The 22163-nt window shown below is 38.7% G+C and overlaps 1 protein-coding gene across 4 annotated transcripts in view; it reads left to right on the top strand.

Annotated features, from left to right (window-relative positions):
• The window catches only part of USP37 (ubiquitin specific peptidase 37), a 68902-nt gene that overhangs the window by 20749 nt on the left and 25990 nt on the right, over positions 1 to 22163 (top strand). For all 4 annotated transcript variants that reach the window (XM_079782536.1, XM_079782537.1, XM_079782535.1 and 1 more), the window contains exons 8-16: positions 2215 to 2312; positions 4630 to 4714; positions 11852 to 12010; positions 14113 to 14244; positions 14411 to 14534; positions 15478 to 15668; positions 17386 to 17503; positions 18788 to 18867; positions 21987 to 22151. In XM_079782536.1, coding sequence (XP_079638662.1) covers positions 2215 to 2312; positions 4630 to 4714; positions 11852 to 12010; positions 14113 to 14244; positions 14411 to 14534; positions 15478 to 15668; positions 17386 to 17503; positions 18788 to 18867; positions 21987 to 22151 — 1152 coding nt within the window. The remainder of the gene's footprint in view (positions 1 to 2214; positions 2313 to 4629; positions 4715 to 11851; positions 12011 to 14112; positions 14245 to 14410; positions 14535 to 15477; positions 15669 to 17385; positions 17504 to 18787; positions 18868 to 21986; positions 22152 to 22163) is intronic.

Genomic DNA, 22163 nt, shown 5'->3' with positions numbered 1-22163 from the left:
TTCATGCTGGTGCTGTTTTGGAAGTGTCTATAGAAATTAGTGTCTATAGAAATCTAGAAGTTTCTTTAAAGATAGAACAGGCAGGTTTTTATAGGGTCCAGAAAGAATTTGGACCAGTATTTTGGTTTTGTTTGTTTGATCATTTTAAGAAAACTTTTAAATTTTGGAATAATTTTAGATTTACAGAAAAGTTACGGAGTTGAAATGGAGTGTTCCTATATATCCCTCACTCAGTTCCCCTAATACTAATATCCAAGTTTTCACAAACTACTTTTCCATTTACCTCTTATCATTGCATCAGTTTGATAGAAGCAATTACATTTATTGGGGTGGGGTGTTTAGTGAAGTACAGAAAAGAAATCCCTTAAGGAAACCAAAATAACAGTAATAGAATATTATTAGGGATAGCCCTAAGTACTGCTATGGAAAACACTTAAATTGATGTGGAAGAGAGGATACAAAAATGGGGTCAGAGGGAATTTGGGTGGAGCATCTAATTTGTTTGCTACAGGCTTTATTCATAATGGTTATCCTAAAGTAAACACTTTTAGTCCTGACCGGTTTGGCTCAGTGGATAGAGCGTCGACCTGCGGACTGAAGGGTCCCAGGTTCGATTCCGGTCAAGGGCATGTACCTTGGTTGCGGGCACATCCCCAGTAGGGGGTGTGCAGGAGGTGGCTGATGGATGTTTCTCTCTCATCGATGTTTCTAACTCTCTATCCCTCTCCCTTCCTCTCTGTAAAACATCAATAAAATATATTAATAAATAAATAAATAAATAAAGTAAACACTTTTAATTAAAGCATAAGCATTTATCTGAATATAAGTTTAGGTATTTAGGAATGATAGGGGGGAATTGGGGCTTAAGAAATTTTAACTTTGTGTTCATGAAATTAAAATAATTTAATCACCATAAATGTTATTAGTAATTGATGTTGACACTTAGTAAATAGTATTTCAAATCCGTAGACTATAAAAGAACATTTTGGGTTTATTTCTTTGTTTTACTTTTTTCATAAATTTATTCAGCAAACATTTGTTTTAAAAATCCATTTTTCATATACATTAATATACGTATATATTTTGGTCAAACAATATTGCCACCATGTGAAATTGCTTACATTGTTATACATGTTCTTCTTGCTCATATGTGTTCTATTTCTTGTGAGGTTTTTTTTTTTTTTTTAATCCTCACCCAAGGATATGTTTATTGACTTTTTTTTTAGAGAGGATGGGAAAGAGAGAGAAACATCTATGTGAGAGAGAAACATTGGTTGCCTCCTGTGGGGATTGAACCTGGAACCTAGATATGTGCCCTGATGGGTAATTGAACCCGCAACTTTTGTGGTGTATGGAACGATGCTCCAAACAACTGAGCCACCTGGCCAGGGCTGGATTTTGTTTGTTTGCCTCCATAAGTAAACTATAAGCAATTTGAGGACAAGGTTACTATTCCCGTATGGTCTAAAAATGTCTAAAATACACTATATATATATGACCACATTTTCTGATTTTAAGAATGTGAATATTCTTATATTAAACATGGCAAAAGTAAAAAAAAAAAAGAAAAAGCATCAGTGGGCAATTTTATTAGCTGATATCTGTTGAGTACGAACTGTGTACTTGGGGTTATTCAGTGATAAACATACTGCTGCAAAACTTTAGAGTCACCTATGTTTCTGTCTTACTCTGAAATAGAATCACACTGAGGTAAGATTATAAATCAGTCCAATTCCGCTTCTATACACAGGTCTTTGAATATTTGAGACATCCTTACTCATTCATTCCTTCAACAAACTGTTATGTTTACTTTTTAAATATATTTAGTATCAAGCTCGAATAGTTTACTTCTTAATTGATTCTTTTGGTCTTTTAGTAGCTAAATCATTTAATCTGCTCTTCCTTTTGACTAAGAAAACCTCTATAATCTTGCTGTCTCTGGTTTGACTTTTGTAAAAATAAAATGCTCCTTCATTTTTGCTTAATTAATAGGGTTATGGATTGGTTGGTTTTTGACTTGGTAATGAAACCTTATTTTCATGATTCTCATTTGCTTAAGTCTCTGACCTTTTGAGGCTTTAACACTTTGTAGCATAACTTCCAAGCAAATCCATGAATTCAGCACTTGAAATGTAAATTTTTAATGACAACTATTTAAAATTAAGAATTATACTTTACACGCCTATATATATTGAATTAAATTATTGACTATAGGAACAACAAAGCTATGACAGATCCCTCAAGAAAGTATTTAACCAGCAGTAGAGAGAAGCAGCTGAGTTTGAAACAGTTGGAAGAGAATAGGACATCAGGTAAGTATTTGGTCTTTATATAAGATAGTCATTTATTATATAACTAGGAGGGGGGGGCGGGGTTCCTCAGCCCAGCCTGCCCCCTCTCACAGTCTGGGAGCCCTCAGAAGCGGGAGGCGACCCGGCGATCAGGGAAAGGCAATGCCCCATCACACCTCTGCTGCTGCCACTGCCAGCAGCACAAGCTTGGCTGGCCCTTGTTACCTAAGCCTCGGGCAGCCCTGGGTGGCTGGCAGCCGCCATCCAAGGCTTGCCTGCACCTCAGGCCGGCCCTAGGTGGCTGGGCAGCTGACATCCGAGGCTTGCCTGCACCTCGGGCCAGCCCTAGGCACTGAGGGGACTGGGGGACTCCAGAGGCAGGTGTGCAGAGCAGCCAGACCCACCTGGGGTGGTCCCAGCTGTGCCACGGGCCTGCCGCCCTGGCGGGACTGAGGGGACTGAGCGCTGCCATCAAAGTTGGATAAATGTTATTAGTTGTGGCTGTGGGTGCTGCCATCTTTTAGGGTGTGGTGGTCAATTAGCATATTCCCTCTTTATTGGCTGTGGGTGCTGCCATCTTTGTGAGGGCGTAATGGTCAATTAGCATATTCCCTCTTTATTAGATAGGATATACTGTATAGACTAGAAATAAAACCCTAAATTGGGACATACTTCTCTGTTGTTCAGGAATACTCCATAATTCAGTACTAGTTACTGGGCTCCAATTTGTATCCGGTACTCTGCTAAAATACTTTTAAAGTATTAGAAATATAAGGGACTTTTTATTCTATTTACAAAGAGCCTAGACTTGCCCTGACCAGTTTGGCTCAGTGGATAGAGCGTCGGCCTGCGGACTGAAGGGTCCCAGGTTCGATTCCGGTCAAGGGCATGTACCTTGATTGCAGGCACATCCCCAGTGGGGAGTGTGCAGGAGGCAGCTGATCGATGTTTCTCTCTCATCGATGTTTCTAACTCTCTATCCCTCTCCTTTCCTCTCTGTAAAAAATCAATAAAATATATATATATATATATTTTAAAAAACAACAATAAAATAAAAAAAATAAAAGAACAAAGAGTCTAGACTTTACCTTCATCCCTATTTAACTGCCTAGAATTAAACTCTCATTATCAAGGAACCTGGACCATAGAATGAATTCAAGGAATTAAAGTGATTGAAATTAAAGTTCATCAGTGTTGCCATTTACTATAAGTTCTATAAGATCTTGAAGTTATTGCCTAAAGCAATTGCTTAATCTCACCTTGTACCCTGTTTTTACAAAATCTAAAAGTTAGATTGTCTATTAATTTTTGTTATTATTTCCTACACTTAACCAATCTCTGTGATCCTCTGAACTATGTAGATTTGAATATTATGTCAACTTGAAATTAAATTGAAGCAAACTAAAATATGGCATGATTTTGATAAATTTAGAGTTTAAGGGAATTAATTTGATCAAGACTCTAGAAATGATCTCCTTTTAGCCCAGTGATGGCGAACCTATGACACGCGTGTCAGCACTGACACGCGTAGCCATTTCTGTTGACACGTGGCCGCTGAGGCAGCCGCATGCCGAGGACAAAACATTTGCTGCTCCTGAGGATGAAACATTGGCGAAATAATGTTTTTTCCTCAAAGTGACACACTACCCGAGTTATGCTCAGTTTTTTGGCGAAGTTTGACACACCAAGCTCAAAAGGTTGCCCATCACTGTTTTAGCCTTTCAGAGTTGTGACTTAGGACTCCTACAGAAAGAAGTATCACAAATATACTTTTTACCTCTGAAATAATACATTATATAAACTCCATTTACTAGTTTTAAGCTTTATGATCAACCTATAGTTAGAAAATACTTGAAGGTGTAATAAGCTTAACCAATGTTGAAGTTAAGATACATCTTACAAAAGTTGATGTGGAAGAGGTCTCTGTAAGTGGTTAAGTGATAAGAAGGTTCATGGAACAAAATGTAGAAGTTTTAAGTGTGTTAAAGTTACAAAGTTAATCAGTAGAACTAAAATAGCACAATTAATAATTGGTTGGAAGGAAGTACATAAGAGTAGGGGTAAATGAGAAATTTCTAATTTTTCCTAAAAGAGAGTCAATTGATACTGTTCAAAATGAATAAGTCAAAAAGGTTTTGGAGCTTTAGGGCAGGAGAATATTCTTAGCTATTATAACCTTTTACACAATATTTGCTCTTTTAACATTTATCCAACTTTGATGAAAAGAAAGGGGGGAAAGAGTTAAATATAAATAGGCCCAATGCATAATTTTATTACTAATTGGACTTCAGTGGTTGATTTAGGAATTAAATTGTTCCTGTGTTTCTTCATTCTATAGGACTTTTACCTTTGCAGTCATCAGCCTTTTATGGTAGCAGATCTGGATCCAAGGACTACTCTTCTGGCAATACTAATCTAGACAGGTATGCATTGGTTATATACTCTGTAAAGAACTTGAAGAGCTCTCTTCTTCAGAATTTTTTTTTATATATATTTTATTGATTTTTTACAGAGAGGAAGGGAGAGGGATAGAGAGCTAGAAACGTCGATGAGAGAGAAACATCGACCAGCTGCCTCCTGCACACCCCCCACCGGGGATGTGCCCGCAACCAATGTACATGCCCTTGACCGGAATCGAACCCGGGACCCTTCAGTCCGCAGACCGACGCTCTATCCACTGAGCCAAACCGGTTTTGGCCAGAATATTTTTTTAAAGTATATTTTTATTGATTTCAGAGAAGAAGGGAGAGGGAGAGAGAGATAGAAACATCAATGATGAGAGAGAAAATAATTGATTGGCTGCCTCCTGCACACTCTCTACTGGGGATCAAACCTGCAACCCAGGCATGTGCTCTTGACCAGAATCGAACCCGGGACTCTCCAGTCCAGCGGTTGCCAACCTTTCACACCTCATGGACCACCAATGGTCCGTGAACCACCGGTTGGCGACCATTGCTCTAGTCCATAGACTGATGCTCTATCCACTGAGCCAAACCAGCTAGGGCTTCTTCAGATATTGAATGATGGGATAACCTATGCATCAATAACCCTTATCCCCTCTCTTTCACATCAACTTGTAAGATGTACCTTAATTTCAACATTAAGGTTTATTACATCATTAAGTATACTCTAAGTGAATACACTAATTTAAAATAACAAAGTTGATGAAAATCATAGACTTGACATTTTAGTTAGAAAGTACTCTACAAATGTTTTAGTTAAAGCTCTTCTTTTTTACATTTTTTAGTAAATGAATAAACTGAGTTCTAGGAAAATTTGTACTGAGGCCACAGGTTGACTGGCAATATGATCAGATCCTGGATCAGTGAATTCTCCATCATCCTAAATTATGAAAATATTAAGATCTCAATATACTGCCTTTGTTGCCTGTGTATTTTTTAAGGTACCTACCAAAAGTTAAGGCATTTTCTTTTTAAAAAACAAGTTTTACATTATTGGAAAAGGCTAGTCAAAAGTTTAATTGTGGTCAATAGCTGTAGATTACATTTTTTGAAATTTATTGGATATAAGTATATAAGACAACTGCTAAACGCTTGGCAGGAAGGTGTGATTACAGAATGTAGCACAGAGGAGCAATGGTAAATGTAAAAAGTGACGGAAATGGTGTTGTATAATAAATATGGTATATAGTGAGTGACCTATTAAGTCATGTTTTGGTTTTTACTGGAAATTCAAAGTGGTAAAAAACATCTTGATTATTTATAGAAAATGATTAAGGTGAAGAAAAGAATTTTTTTTTTAAGTAAAGAATTTGATAATGTATATTCCGTATCATAAAAGCCTAATATGCTAAGTGTTCAGTCGTCTGGTCGGCCATTCAACCAATTGAAGCGTAATATGCTAATGATATGCTAAGGCTACTCAATTGCTCTCTATCACGTGCACTGACCACCAGGGGGCAGACACTCCCACTGGTAAGTTAGCTTGCTGCTGGGGTCTGGCTGATTGTGACTGAGCAAGATGGGCCAGACATGCCCTGGAGCCCTCCCATAGTACCTCCCCGGCTGGCCAACCTCCCACGTCCCTCCCTGGCCCCAATCGTGCACCGGTGGGGTCCCTTGGCCTGACTTGCACCCTTTGCAATCCAGGATCCCTCAGGGGATGTTGGAGAGCCAGTTTTGGCCCGATCCTGCAGGCCAGGCCGAGGTACCCCACTGGTGCAGGAATTTGTGCACCAGGCCTCTAGTTTAGGTATATATGACTTTGGGTGGTATCTGTCAAGCACTTTATGAATGCACTGGTAACTAAGTCATTTGAATTTAAGGGAGAGGAAGCTTGGCTTATTTCTGTTTATTAGAAGGATCGTAAGGAAATCTTAACTTTTAAAAAACACCTACATTTGGTTTATAAATGATTTATTAATACAATACAAATTCTTCTCAAAGTAATAGAATACGCATTTCATTGCACATAGCAATGATTGGGGGGAGTGATTTTTTAAAATGCAAAGCTGCATTCAAAAAATAAGGTAAAAATTTCCAGATTAGTGAGAAAACTAATATTGAGTAAAGGCTGACTCCATAAGACACATGGAAAACATAGATAAGAGTCAAGTATTTACAGTTGGGTCTTCAAAATTAACATGAGGTTGGAAACTGAACAAGACCCCAGACCAGAACTTGGTTTCTTATATGAAGCTACATGAAGGTGGGTATCTGCAACTGCTCTCTAGTAAGCCAAAACAAAACCATAAATGTGCTGCTTGCCTGATGCTCCTTGGGCAGAGAGAAAATACACAGAAATGGAAATTGCAGTGATTAGTATCTGCTTTAGTGTTACCTTCATAGGGCAAGAATTCTGAACCCCTAACAAAGTCCTACACAAATTAGAGGTCCAGACCAAGGCAACTACTAAGTAGGTCAGGCATGATCATGGAATGCACCAGAGAAGAGATGATGAATGTAAATGAAATTAAGAGACTTATGTTGGTCTCCATAGTCTATCTTCCATGTCTTAATAGCATTTGGGTGGGAGGGGAGGGAAGAAGAAGACTAAGAAGAATAAAAGTAAGGGATTTGTCAAAGACATTATAGATGAAAATGATGAAAGTCCACACATGGAGAAACTACCTCAACAAATGCTAACAGCAAATATTAAAAAAATAAAAATTCACATTGTAGAATATGATGGATAAAGAAATTTTAAAAGCTACCAGAAGAAAATGTTATCTATGAAGGTAAAACAGACTGACATTAGCAACTATGGGAACAGAAGACACTGAAGTAATAGCATCAAATAATTCTACCAGTATATCCAGCTAAATTGTAATTGAAGAATGCAGACAAGTAATGCTATTTTTAGATAATACAAAGAGAATTTATTCAGCAAAAAGAAAACTGAACAGAAGGAGTGAAAGTGAGAAATATTATTGAGCAAAATAATTTTAAAAGTGAATTTTAACATCAAAATACTTTTAAGATTTATTCTTTTGTATAACTAATAAATACATATAGTAGAAACTTAAAAGTTGTAGAGTGCATACAGTGAAAAGTAAATGGTAAATCTCCCTTTGTTTCCTAACTTCTAGTTGTACCTTTCCTCTTTCCAGAGGGCAAGTACTTTAGTATTCTTTCAGGGTTATTCATAAAATATTAGTAAGAGGAAATACAGAAGTGGGGAAGAATACAGGGAAATTAAAATGTTTTAAGTTCCTTTTCTTATTTGAGAAGAGGCCACAGTTAAGTTAGACATATTAAACAGTTAAAGATGACTTCCTTTTCTGGCCAAGGTGGAGTAACAGGAACCAGACTATCCTCCTTCATGAAACAATTAAGAACCAGAACAAATCATATGAAACAATGGATTTTAAGATGTTGGAAATGAGGCAGTGAAGTATATTGATCTCTGAGAGATGGGAAACAAACAAAATTAGCCTTATGACTGCTCCAGCTTTGTTTCTAGAGAAAAGTTCTCAGGCTGCCACACAGAGGGGGAATTAGGCAGAGCCCTGTGCTCTTCCTGAGTTCAGGAAATGGAGCTAAGAATCCAGAAAGGTCAAAGCACCTAGAATTCACAGGGTACCAGAGGGCAAAGCTGTACAGAGAAAGACTTGCAGAGATCTGCAGAGGATCCACCTTGAGTATTCAGTTGGGTGCCAATCATCTTATGCAGGTGAGAAATCTAGCCAAGGCTAGAGAAAGAACTACCTAAGAGGATCAAGGGAACAATACTAGGGAGTTCACATAAAGCCAGGCATAGTTCCTATTCTAAATAGCAGTTTGAATGCTAAGAAAGGTTTTACCTTATTAGTGATGAAAACTATCCCTAGACTAATTGCTGCTCTGGTCCCATATAACAAACCTTAAAAGCAAAGCCCCAAAAGATCAAACTGTTTCCCGGTAGCTTAACCACATCCCAGAACGAAATTCAAGAATGTTTATAGTCCTGGACACTGGAGTGTGGCTGGTTCAATTCCTGGTCAGGGACACGTACTTGGGTTGCAGGTTCAATCCCCTGCACTAATTGGGGTGTGTGCAGGAGGCAACCAATCAATGTGTATCACATTGTTTTTCTTCCTCTCTCTCTCTCCCCCTACCCCCTTCTGCCTCCCTCTCTTAGCTCCATTTCCTGAACTCTCTAAAAATCAATGGAAAAAGCCCTAACCGGTTTGGCTCAGTGGATAGAGCATCGGTCTGTGGACTCAAGGGTCCCAGATTCGATTTCAGTCAAGGGCATGTACCTTGGTTGCAGGCACATACCCAGTAGGGAGTGTGCAGGAGGCAGCTGATCGATGTTGCTCTCTCATCGCTGTTTCTAACTCTCTATCCCTCTCCCTTCCTCTCTGTAAAAATCAATAAAATATATTTTAAAAAATAAAAAATAAAAATCAATGGAAAAAATATCCTCAGGTGAAGATTAACAACACCAACAAAAAGAATGTTTATAGAAGTCTAAAATATCCAGCACCCAGCAAAATAAAGTGCACAATGTCTGCCACCTGAGAAAACATTACTAGATATACTAATAAACAGGAAAACACAACTCATAAGGAAGAGAAAAATGAGTAAATACTGACTCAGAAATTATACAGATAATAGAATTAGTAGGCAAGGATATTAAAACAGTTATTAACCCAAATCAGCAAGTATATTATAAAACTGGATTTTTAAAAAAAATATGTCTTTATTGATTTCAGAAAGGAAGGGAAAGGGGGATAGAGATAGAAACATCAATGGTGAGAGAGAATCACTGATCAGCTGCCTCCTGCACGCTCCCACTGGAGATCAAGCCCGCAACTGGGGCATGTGCCCTTGACTGGAATCGAACCCGGGACCCTTCAGTCTGCAGGCAGACGCTCCATCCACTGAGCCAAACCAGGGAGGGCTAAACTGGATTTTTAAGGAGGAATAATCTATTTGCTATTTTAAAAAGAAACAACTGCAATGAAAGATGCAGAAAGGTTGAGAGATAAAGAATGGAAACATACACCTTGCATTGTCCAAACTACAGTATTTAGGAGTGCATTGAAAGGATAAACTGAAGTAGTTAGTGATAACTTTTAGGGTAGAGGAATAGGGTTGTGTTTGGGAAGAGGCATTTAGGGTATTTTGACATGAATGATTGTTACATAGCTATTTACTTTATAAAGATTGCTAAGCTCGCCCAGCCAGCGTGGCTCAGTGGTTGAATGTCGACCTATGAACCAGAAGGTCATGGTTCGATTCCCAGTGAGGGGTGCTGTGGGGTTGTGGGGTTTATCCCCAGTGTGGGGTGTGCAGGAGGCAGCCTACCAATGATTCTCTCTCATCATTGATTTTCCCATCTCCCCTTCTTTCCTCTCTGAAATCAGTAAAATTTTTAAAATTGTTGAGCTCTACATTTCACTTTTTAAAAAATTAATAAACCTTATTTTTTTTTTTAGTAGTTTTAGGTTCATAATAAAATTGAGCAAAAAGTGCAGAGTGTTCTTATAAACCTCCTGTCCCCAAACACATGCAACTTCCCTCGCAATTGACACAGTGGTACACATTTCATTTTTATACACTTTTTTGTAAAGTATTCTATTTCACGTTTGTTTTGTTTTTTAATCCTCACCCAATGGTATTTTTCTTTGCTTTTTAGAGAGAGTGGGAGAGGGAAAGACAGAGAAATATCGATCTGAGAGAAACACATCAATTGGTTGCCTCCTGCAAACGCCCTGACCAGGGCCCAGGTTGGGGGTCAGGAGCCTGCAACTGAAGTACATGCCCTTAATGGGTATCAAACCCGGACCTTTCAGTCCTCAGGCTTTATCCACTGAGCCAAACTGACTAAGGTACACATTTTTTTTTTCATTTTTTTTTTTTACAATAAAACCAAACAGTGACCGAAGCCGGTTTGGCTCAGTGGATAGAGTGTCAGCCTGCATACTCAGGGGTCCCGGGTTCGATTCCGGTCAAGGGCATGTACCTTGGTTGCAGGCACATCCTCAGTGGGGGGTGTGCAGGAGGCGGCTGATCGGTGTTTCTCTCTCATCGATGTTTCTAACTCTCTATCCCTCTCTCTTCCTCTCTGTAAAAAGTCAATAAAATATATTAAAAAAAACAAACAAACAGTGGCTAACAGGTGGCCTAGCCAGACAATAAGTCATTTGGAGACAATCAGTTTTTCCTTATTAAAAAAAGCAAATCATATTCCTACTTTACAACATACAAGTAAATAAACATCCAAGCAGATTAAAGACCTAAATAGGAGGGAAAACAGGTGTTAAAACTTTTAATGAAAATATTGGAAAACATTTCTATGACCTTATGCTACAGAATGAGTCTTAAACAAGACACATAATTTGAAACTATAAAAGAAAAATGATAAATTTGACTATGCAAAAACCTGAAACTTATAATAATAGACAAAGGACTAGAAGAACATAGAATGTGTAAAAAACTACAAATCTTTAAGAACCCAATATAAAACCCAAGGGTGCACAAAAAGAAATTTAGAGAAGAGTAAACAATTATAAAAATATATTCAACTTCAGTAGTAATCAGGAAAATAAAATAACGAGAGATCATGTGTCACTCATTAAATTGATAATAATGTAATGGAGACCATGTGAAGAAATGGAAATCTCTACTGTTGGAACTATAAGTTGGTACAGTCTTTTTGAAAAAAATCACACTAGGAAAATTTAAAAATACTAATATTTTCACTTCTCAGCATATAAACTGGAAGAAGTTCTGAGGAGATTGGGTAAGAATACTGGTTGTATCATTTTTTGTAATAGTGGAAAAAGTTAACTGTCCAAATGTTTTCAGACTAGGCAAACTAATGTATGATATCCATTAAGTGGTAAAAGTGAATAAAAAAATAACACTATATTTATACTGTTTCTTAAGCCATTGACTTGGATTATTTTGATTGTAGGTTAAGTATTATATGCTTCTTCAGCTCTCTATCAGTCTTGGAATTTGTGGACTTTTTCCTCAAATGATCATTATTACTGGTATTTCCCCAAATTTAGATTTTTTTTCTCAAATATGACTTCTCTGAATCTACTTGGGCGGGGGGAGGGTGGTATTTTAAAAACGGTTTTGCTTCTTTATTTTTTATTCTTTTTATAGGACTAACATTTCAAGCCAAACTCCCTCTGCCAAAAGAAGTTTGGGATTTCTTCCTCAGCCAGCTCCTCTTTCTGTTAAAAAATTGAGATGTAATCAAGATTATACTGGCTGGAACAAACCAAGAGTGCCCCTTTCCTCTCACCAACAGCAACTGCAGGGGTAGGTAAATTCTTTCCTTTTGCTTTCTTTTTATAAAGTGATTCAACTGTAGTATGTTTTTGTTCTTAAGAAATGCATCTTGAAGTATTTAGAGCTAAAGGGGTATGATTTCTGCAACTTACAAATGGTTCAGGAAAATAAAACACAGAGGTATGAAATGTTAGAGCATATAGTGCAAAAGATTAACAATTGGTGAATCTAGATAAAGAATATTCGTGTGCAACTTTCCTAAAAGTTTGAGAATATTTATAAATAAAAGTTTTTTAAAAATAGGTACTTTGGAAAAGGGTTTGGTAGTAATCATTAAAGCTAAACACAACTTATATAGAGTGGGACAAAAGTAGGTTTACAGTTCGTATGGAAAATAATACAATGATAAACTTGTTTACTCACAACTCTAAACTTACTTTTGTCCTACTTTTGTATTCTATGACCCAGTGGTCCTACTAAGAACAAATAGCAATTTGGGTAAGTCCCCAGCCCCTGTTAGCTTTCATTTGAAAATGTTTAAGTTGTTATAATGTTACTAGAGGCCTCGTGCACAAAATTCATGCAGAGTTAGGGTCCCTAGGCCTGGCCGGCAATCAGGGACGACTGGTGGGGTGATCAGGGGGCTACCGCTGGCACCTGCCTTGGCTGGCTGCCTGGCGCTGCCACTCACCAGCCCCGCCCCCTACTGCCGCCACAGAATGGGGCCTGCAGGCAGCTCCTGCCTTGAGCATCTGTCCCCTAGTGGTCAGTGTGCATCATAGCAGCCGGTCTTTCTGCTATTTGGTCAATTTGCATATTAGACTTTTATTATGTAGGACTAGAGGCCCGGTGCACGAAATTCATGCATGGGGGCGGGGGGATTTCCCTCAGCCCAGCCTGCACCCTCTCCAATCTGGGACCCCTCGAGGGATGTCCGACTGCCCGTTTAGGCCTGATCCCACCGGACATCCCTCTGACAATCCAGGACTGCTGGCTCCCAAATGCTCGCCTGCCTGCCTTCCTGATTGCCCGTAACCGCTTCTGCCTGCCAGCCTGATCACCCCATAACCACTCCCATGACATCCTGATTGATGTCTAACTGCTCCCCTGCCAGTCTGTTTGCCCCCAACTTCCCTCCTCTGCTGGCCTGGTCACCCCTAACTACCCTCCTCTACAGGGTTGATCGCCTCCAACTGCCCTCCCTTGCAGGCCTGGTCCCTCTCAACTGCCTTCCCTTGCAGGCCTGGTTCCTCCCAACTGCCCTCCCCTGCTGGCCATCTTGTGGTGGCCATCTTGTGTCCACATGGGGGCAGGATCTTTGACCACATAGGGGTAGCTATCTTGATCTTGTGTGTTGGAGTGATGGTCAATCTGCATATTACTCTTTTATTAGATAGGATAGAGGTCTGGTACACGGGTGGGGGCCAGCTGGTTTGCCCTGAAGGGTGTCCTGGATCAGGATGGGGGCTCCCTTGGGGCGTGGAGAGGCCTGGGCAAGGGGCCTGTGGTGGTTTGCAGGCCAGCCACGCCCCTGGCGACCCAAGCAGAGGTCCTGGTATCTGGAATTTATTTACCTTCTACAATTGAAACTTTGTAGCCTGGAGTGGAGCCAAGCCTCCTGCTCGCTCTGTGGCCGGCAGCCGTTTCTATTTGGATTCGTTTACCTTCTGTAATTGAAACTTTGTATCCTTGAGTGGAGGCCTGGGCCCGCCAGAGTGTGTGGAAAGCTTGGCTTCCTCTGTTGCCGGGGAAACCCAAGCCTCCCTTCTGGTAGCCATCTTGGTTGTGGTTAATTTGCATACTCGCTCTGATAGGCTGGTGGGCGTGGCTTATGTAGCAGAGTGATGGTTAATTTGCATATTACTCTTTTATTAGAGAGGATAATGCAGTGGTTCTCATAGTGTGGTCCCAGACCAGCAGTATCACAACATCAATAGATCCTACTAGAAATGCATATTTTTGCACCTTTTTTTCCAGAATCAAACTCTGGAGATGGGGTTGACCCAGCTGTATGTATTTTAATAAGCCCTCTAGGTGATTCTGATGCATGCTATTCTGGAGAACCCATGCTCTAATGAACATACTTCAGGAACTACCATTGTCTTAAAAAGTATTATTTCTTTCCTTTTCAGCTTCTCCAACTTGGGAAATACTTGCTATATGAATGCTATTTTACAGTCCCTATTTTCACTCCAGTCATTTGCAAATGATCTGCTTAAGCAAGGTATCCCATGGAAGAAAATTCCACACAATGCACTTATCAGGTAACTGTTTACATACTTACTGAATAAACTTTTACCTTATTGATTATAGAATAATGAAGTTTTAGACACTTAAAATTCTGTTATGTACCATGTTAATAGTCTTTAAAATATTATACCATTCAGTGTTTTGTAAAACATGCTAAACTGGTCTCTTTTGTTTTACCAGACGCTTTGCACATTTGCTTGTAAAAAAAGATATCTGTAATTCAGAGACCAAAAAGGATTTACTCAAGAAGGTTAAAAATGCCATTTCTGCTACAGCAGAGAGATTCTCTGGTTATATGCAGAATGTGAGTACCAGTTGTTTTTAGCCACTTTAGAGGTAGTGGAAATTGAAATGATCTTAGTGTGTTACCTCATTTTTACTTTAAAGTGAGATTTGTATATGTAGGTTGTGTTCATTACAGGTTGGAGAACCTGAGAACTTCTGGAAAGGTTCAGTGTGACTCTTCTGTGATTTATTATATTTTAACTAGACTCCCAGTGCATAAAAATTCCTGCTCTGGATGGGGGGTCCCTCAGCCCGGCCTGCCTCCTCTCACAGTCCAGGAACCCTCAGGGGTGGGAGGCAACCTGGCGATCAGGGGAAGGCGACACCCCCATCACACCCCTGCTGCTGCCACTGCCTATAATGCAAGTCTTGGCCGGCCCTGGTTACCTGAGCCTCGGGTGGCCCTGGGCAGCTGAGCAGCCGCCATCCAAGGCTTGCCTGCGCCTCAGGCCGGCCCTGGGCTGCTGGGGGGCTGAGGGCGGGTCTGGCCACACTGTGCGCCTGCCGCTCCCACCCCCTGGGCTGAAAGAACTGGGGGACTCGAGCAGGGCTGAGGGAACTGGGTGCCACCATCTTGTGTCTATGGGCACCTCCATCTTTGTGATGGCTTAACAGTCAATTTTCATATTCCCTCTTTATTAGATAGGATAATACAGATGTGGTATGTCAGTGAAGGAACTTGGGGTATTTTACCTAACAAAGGCTTTTTTTTTTTAATTACCTTTTTTTAAAAAAAAATGAAGTAAGAAGTGATTCCATTATTCATGCTAATCTCACTAATAGAAAAGAATATAAAATTCATCATTTATTCTTATTCACAAAATATGTAGAGTAAATCTCTATTACTTTTTAATATAATGTTATTGACTTCCAAGTGCTTAGTTTTATAAATCATAATGTTGATAAGTTATCATTGTGACAAAAAATGTTTTGATCTGATTAAAGATGTTATACCTTCTTAGGATGCTCATGAATTTCTAAGTCAGTGCTTAGACCAGCTAAAAGAGGATATGGAAAAATTAAATAAAACTTGGAAGACTGAACCTGTTCCTGGAGAAGAAAATTCACCAGATATTTCAGCCACTAGAATATACACTTGCCCTGTTATTACTAATTTGGAGTTTGAGGTTCAACACTCCATTATCTGTAAAGCGTAAGTAGTCTCCAAGAAGCCTGTTTTTCCTTTTAATTCTTTTTTTTAAAAAATACATTTTTATTGATTTCAGAGAAGAAGGGAGAGAGAGAGAAACATCAATGATGAGAGAGAATCATTGATCAGCTGCATCCTGTACACCCCCTACTAGGGATCAAGCCTGCAACCCGGGCATGTGCCCTGACCAGAATCGAACCTGGGACCCTTTAGTCCGCAGGCCAGTGCTCTATCCATTGAGCCAAACTGGCTAGGGCTCCTTTTAATTTTAATGGCAAGTGATTGAAACTCTTCTGAAGGTTTTAATTCTTATCACATTTTCCTTCCTATGTCATGGGAAAAAAATACAAACATCTTTTTTTAGTGTTACTATTTTCTGTAAAAATTCTTGGTGGGGTGAGAACTAAAAAAGTACTTAAATATTTTGCCACATGCTTTAGTGTTAACAGTTCATTTTGATCTACTGTGTGTGTGTGTTTTATTATTTTTTTATTATTTATGTATATATTTTTATTGATTTCAGAGAGAAAGGGAGAGGGAAAGAGAGATAGAAACATTAATGATGAGAGAAAAATCATTGATTGGCTGCACGTCCCCTACTGGGGATTGAGCCCACAACCTGGGCATATGCCCTTGACAAGAATTGAACCCTGGACCCTTCACTCTGCAGGCCAACACTATCCACTGAGCCAACCGGCTAGGGCTGTGTGGAAGATCAAGTTATCTGGGAATACTTGTTCTTTTTATCCTGAAAAGACTTGCTATTGCTTATTTTGTTGAACCAATTTGATTTTATTAAAAATGGGTTTTTATAAAATAGACCAAAATTTGAATTATTTTTAACTTCTGCAATGCTTTTTAACCACATTTACATTAGTAAATCAAATTCACTTTCTAAATTTAATTAATTTCCATGCTCATTATATCACATCAAAAGGTTCTGTTTTGATTAATTTTCCAGTTATTGGTAGTACATATCTGAATATAGTTTTTCAGAGAGAGTGGAATTCTTTATAGCCCCTATATTAGTGAGAATTAATTCTGTGACTTTAATACATGACTTTATACACAATTATTCAGTCACATATAGCCTTATCCTTAAACATATTATGCAAACTGTTTCATTGTATCTTTTTAAATTTTTTTAATTGATTTCAGAGAAGAAGGGAGAGGGAGAGAGAAAAACATCAATGATGAGAGAGAGTCATTGATCGGCTGCCACCTGCATATCCCCTACTTGGGATAGAGCCTGAAAACGAGGCATGTGCCCAGATTGGAAATTGAACCGTGACCTCCTGGTTCATAGTTCGATGCTCAACCACTGAGCCATGTAGACTGGGCTGTTTCATTGTATCTTGTTACTATATGTAACTTGGGAGAAACCTGATTTTCTGGATAACCTTTTTCTTCCTGAAAATCTTTCTTATTTATTGGAAATTAGCATTTTCACTAGTTTACATCACAATCCTGGGTATGTGCCCTGACCAGGAATCAAGCTAGTGACCTCTTGGTGCTTGGGTCGACGTTCAACCACTGACCAACACCGGTCGGGTACCTGTGATTTAATAAGGGTTAAAGTAACATGTCTTAAATGTATATATTTCTTATGCTTAATCATAGCCTGTTCATACAGTGGGGGAGCAGTGTTCCTGAAGTACATCTGTATTTATTTTGTATTGCAGTTAGTTTTCTGAATGCTTAGATTTGTCTTCTTTTACAGTTGTGGAGAGATTATTCCCAAAAGAGAACAGTTTAATGACCTCTCCATCGACCTTCCTCGAAGGAAAAAGCCACTCCCTCTGCGTTCAGTTCAAGATTCTCTTGATCTTTTCTTTAGGGTAAGTAATATATTTTGGTATTTTTACATAACTAAATTTTATATATCATAGGTAATTATATTTGAAGTTGGTTTCTTTAAGGCAGAATTTGGACAAAATTACTTGAGGGAAAACTAATGAGAAACATTTATAAATAATTATTTTTAAAAGCTTGATAAACCTAATTGTTAACTCATTGAAGAAGATTGATTGCTTAAGTAGATTATACATTTGACTCGACAGGAAGTGTTTTAAACAACCTTAGAAGCAGTTATTTGTAAGCAAATATTAATTTGAAGCCTAGGAAGTGACACATGCTAAAATTTGGTAATATGGATTAAAATTGGAGACACTATATAAGTGAGTATACTGAGATCTGAGGAATAAAAAATGTTCTTTGCTTTTCTTAGGTTGTATGTACTCTATTAGAAACAATACAGAAGTCATATTTACCTAATGCTGTAAATAAATATTTGTGTCTGTGAAATACTGTTACAGATAATCTGGGGCATAATTGGACCTGTTGTGTAGCAGTCCTTATAACTGAGGGAAATTTTCCAAGATTACCCTTTGTCTTTAAAATAGTGTTTCTTGTTTTGTTGTAGCAAATGGGCAGAATTGTCTTCCTAAGGTTAAAAAACTTCTGTTCTTTAAATGATTAACATTTAGCTCCACCCAATGATAATACTCTGCTTTTCTTTTTACTTTAATCATTCCTTGCTATTCCTGTTATTATCGTAGAATTTGAAGCTTTTCCTGTGTATCTTTATCCCCATTTTTTAAGGATTTCTTGTTTCAGTTTTCTCTAGGTAATGCTATCCACCCCAAACTTTGGTCCTTTTAGAGCAGTTGTTCTTAGTGGGCTGTTACCAGAAGATTGAGTTCCATTATAAGAAAGGGGTAGAGTTACACCTAACAGACCAGGAACTCCGCCTAACCTGAAGGTGATCTTATCTCTGCTATGGCCAAATGTTAGATATACTCTTGGCAGTAGTTCTTGTGTATGTATTCATGGGGAAAAGGTTGAGAATCTGCTACCGTAGAATCAATCATAAATTGAGTTACTATCATAAATAGAGATGTTTCCTTTGTAAAAAAGGAAATTAGAAATTCTGAAACAGGGCATGATATTATAACTATATTTTGAGCATTAGGTCTTAATTTAGTAAGGTTTGTGACTCTAGATACAAACTAGTCGGAGCTGTCAATCCACTGAAGTAGTATGACTAGAGAAAATTAGTAGCATTTAATGGGATAATACTAATTCAACTTCATGCTTTATTTTTCTTTCTTGTCTTTTTATAGGCAGAAGAAATCGAGTATTCCTGTGAGAAGTGTAGTGGGAAGTGTGCTCTTGTCAGGCACAAATTTAACAGGCTACCCAGGTAAAATTAATTGCTCTTTCCTTTTTCTTTTTTAAAGTACTTACAAATATTACTGAATAAGTGAGGCTTACCAGAGTGAATTGGTAAAGAAGGTCAGCAGAGCTGAGATATGAAATGGGTAGCTAGAAAGCTACAATGCAGAAGACAGGAGGAGGGTTTGGAATGTTGAAGGAACTTCAGAGTCCCAAGTGATGGCAACAAGAGAGAGGACTTGGCTGGTGAAACTTGGGACTAATGATAGTGAATACTAGTAGTTTTTTAATTAAGTGATGTATAACATTTAATTATAATATTTTTCCTTTGTTGTGCTGTAGCCCCTCCCTCTCTTATCCCAAACTTTCAGTAAAAATCTGCTACAGACACATCTGTGTGTGAAAATAAAATAGGAAGAGTACTTTTCTGCAATTTGTGTATTTCTTTATTCAAAGGCTCTTATAGGTTGGTACGTTTTCTGTAATAATAAGAATTGACTGTGGAGTTTCTGGAACTTAGCCCCTAGAGCCTAGTTCTTTTGCTCCTTTCTGGAAAATGAGATATTTTTTTAAGAAATGACTTTCTAAATCATAACAAAGAATTTGTTCTTTGCTATTTGTGAGTGTTTAGACGCAGGAGGGTGGGAAGGGACAAATATTAAGGCAAAAGATTATTACCAGCTGTCATTAATGAAGGAAACCGGTGTACAATTAAAAATACTTGTTTGACCTGGGAAGCTGAATATCTATTTTCTTTCTAGCTGTCTAACTATATGGTCTTTCAATTGGTAGAAAAAAATACTGAGGGGAATTTATCTCCTTAGTTTTTTTCTTTCTGGTCGGTCACATATGTTAAGGTTAATTTATTCCAAACTTACATGAAATAGAAGCCTTTTGTATCATAAATCTTAATATTGGACTTTTTTTGCTTTTGTTCATTTTACTATTAAAGCCAATCAACTACTATTTTTGAAGGGTCTGGTATCTTGATCAAATCTGCCTGACTGGTGCAGTTCAGTAGGTGAGCATCAGCCTATGAACCAGGAGGTCACAGTTTGATTCCCGGTCAGGACACATAACTGGGTTGCAGGCTCAATCCTTGGTGGGTGGCATGCAGGAGGCAGCTGATCAGTGGTTCTCTCTCATCATTGATGTTTCTATCTCTCCCTCCCTTCCTCTCTGAAATCAATAAAAATATCTAATGTACTTAAAAAAATTTTTTTTAAATCTGTTCATTTCTAGTCCACCTCATCTTTGTAAATCAGTGATTTTTAACTGTATCATCTGTCTTTCATATTGCCTTTTATTTTGGTACTAGAGACCTGGTGCATGAAAATTCATGCACTGGATGGGTGTCCCTCAGCCCGGCCTGCCCCTCTCACAGTCCAGGAGCCCTCTGGGGTGGGAGGCACTAAGCGACCAGGGGAAGGCGACGCCCCCATTCCACCTCTGCTGCTGCCACTGCCAGCAGCGCAAGCCTCGGCCGGCCCTAGTTACCTGAGCCTCAGGTGGCTGGGCAGCTGCCATCCAAGGTTTGCCTGCACCTTGGGCCGGCACTGGGTGGCTGGGGGACTGAAGGGACTCGGGGACTCCAGAAGCAGGCGCACAGAGCAGCCGGACCCACCAGGGGGCAGGCCCGGCCGTGCCATGCGCCTGCTGCCCCAGCGGGGCTGAGGGGACTGGGCGTCGCCATCTTGTGGCTATGGGTGCCACCATCTTTGAGGGCATGGCAGTCAATTAGCATATTCCCTCCTTATTGGCTATGGGCACCACCATCTTTGTGAGGGTGTGGTGGTCAATTAGCCTATTCCCTCTTTATTAGATAGGATGATTATTTGACGAGTTAGTCAAAATATTTGACATCTGATATTAGTTTTGTATTGCAGTTAGGCCTCTGAATGCTTACATTTCTAATTGTCAGCAAATTAGACAATTTCTTTACATCAGTTGTATCCTTGTGTTTTCTCAATTTGTGAATGTGAAGGTTAGGAATTCTTGCATACTTTTAAAAGAAAAATACAGTTGATAACTTCAATTTACAGGTTTTTCAGTTTGTGGCTTCTGTGATGAAGGTATATGTATAGTAAGAAATGAAACTATTTTCCATAAATCAGACATTATTTTTGCAGTATTTGTGAGGTTTATTCCCATAAAAATTCTGAAATTCATTTGTTAAAGTGTTCTTGTGCACTGTGAAGTATATCTAGTCCATCAAGCAAAGATTATGTTCTGTATTAGAGATGAAAGGTTGCCACAGTAACAATTAAAAAAAGTATTCTTACAGATCTAAAAGCCTTTTCAGACCCACAAACCAGATGTGCCATGAAATTTTGTAGAACTTAGAGAAAATTTTTCTATTTGTCTTAGCTTTTTTCAGAGAAAGTTCTAATGAAATAAGACTACTTCTTGTCAAAAATCATCTTGTTACCCTAGCCGGTTGCACAATGGTTAGAGCGTAAGCCTGTGGACTTGAGGGTCCTGGACTCGATTCCGGTCAAGGGCACATACCTTGGTTGCAGGCTCGGTCCCCGGCCCCTGTCAGGGTGTGTGTGGTAGGCAACCAGTCAGTGTGTCTCTTTCACATCAGTGTTTCTCTCTTTCTCTGTCTCTCATCTTCCTTTCCACTCTAAAAATCAATGGAAAAAATATCCTCAGGTAAGGATGAACAAGGAAAAAAAAAATCAGCTTGTCAAAAACCAGTGTTTACCATCCAACATAGGGCTGTTTAATGCTTTAATTAAAATTATCTGTGGTTATATAACACCTATTGTTTAAAACTATATAACACTGAAGTAAATAATTTAAGAATTTAACCCGGTTATCAATATTAGCATTTAAAAATGTAGTGTTCTTGTCTGATGTGGGTTTTTTTGTGTGTGTATTTTGTTTTTCTAGGAACATTATAAGTATTTTACCTAAATCCACCCAATGCCACTGTTTTATTTTTATTTGTATTCTTACTACTTACCACAATGCCTAGCACATAGCAGGTATTCAGTAAATGTTCTTTGGCCAAATCTTTAGTTTGATCAGATGTATTCTTTAAATTAGAGCTATTTAAAGAATAATAGTTGCTGTGATCTCTTCACGCATAACAGCTACCATTATTATGTACAAACTAGTGATGTCGTCATCTCCTGTTTTCAGGATCCTCATTCTTCATTTGAAGCGATATAGCTTCAATATTACTCTCTCACTTAACAACAAGATTGGGCAGCAAGTCATCATTCCAAGATACCTGACACTGTCGTCTCATTGCACTGAAAATACAAAACCACCCTTCACTCTCGGTTGGAGCGCGCATATGGCAATGTAAGTCCTTAA

This window comes from Cnephaeus nilssonii, assembly GCF_951640355.1.
Source record: "Cnephaeus nilssonii genome assembly, chromosome: 10".
Classification (NCBI taxonomy): Eukaryota; Metazoa; Chordata; class Mammalia; order Chiroptera; family Vespertilionidae; genus Cnephaeus; species Cnephaeus nilssonii.
The sequence above is the reverse complement of the archived record's forward strand: the minus strand, read 5'-3'. Positions and strand labels throughout refer to the sequence as shown.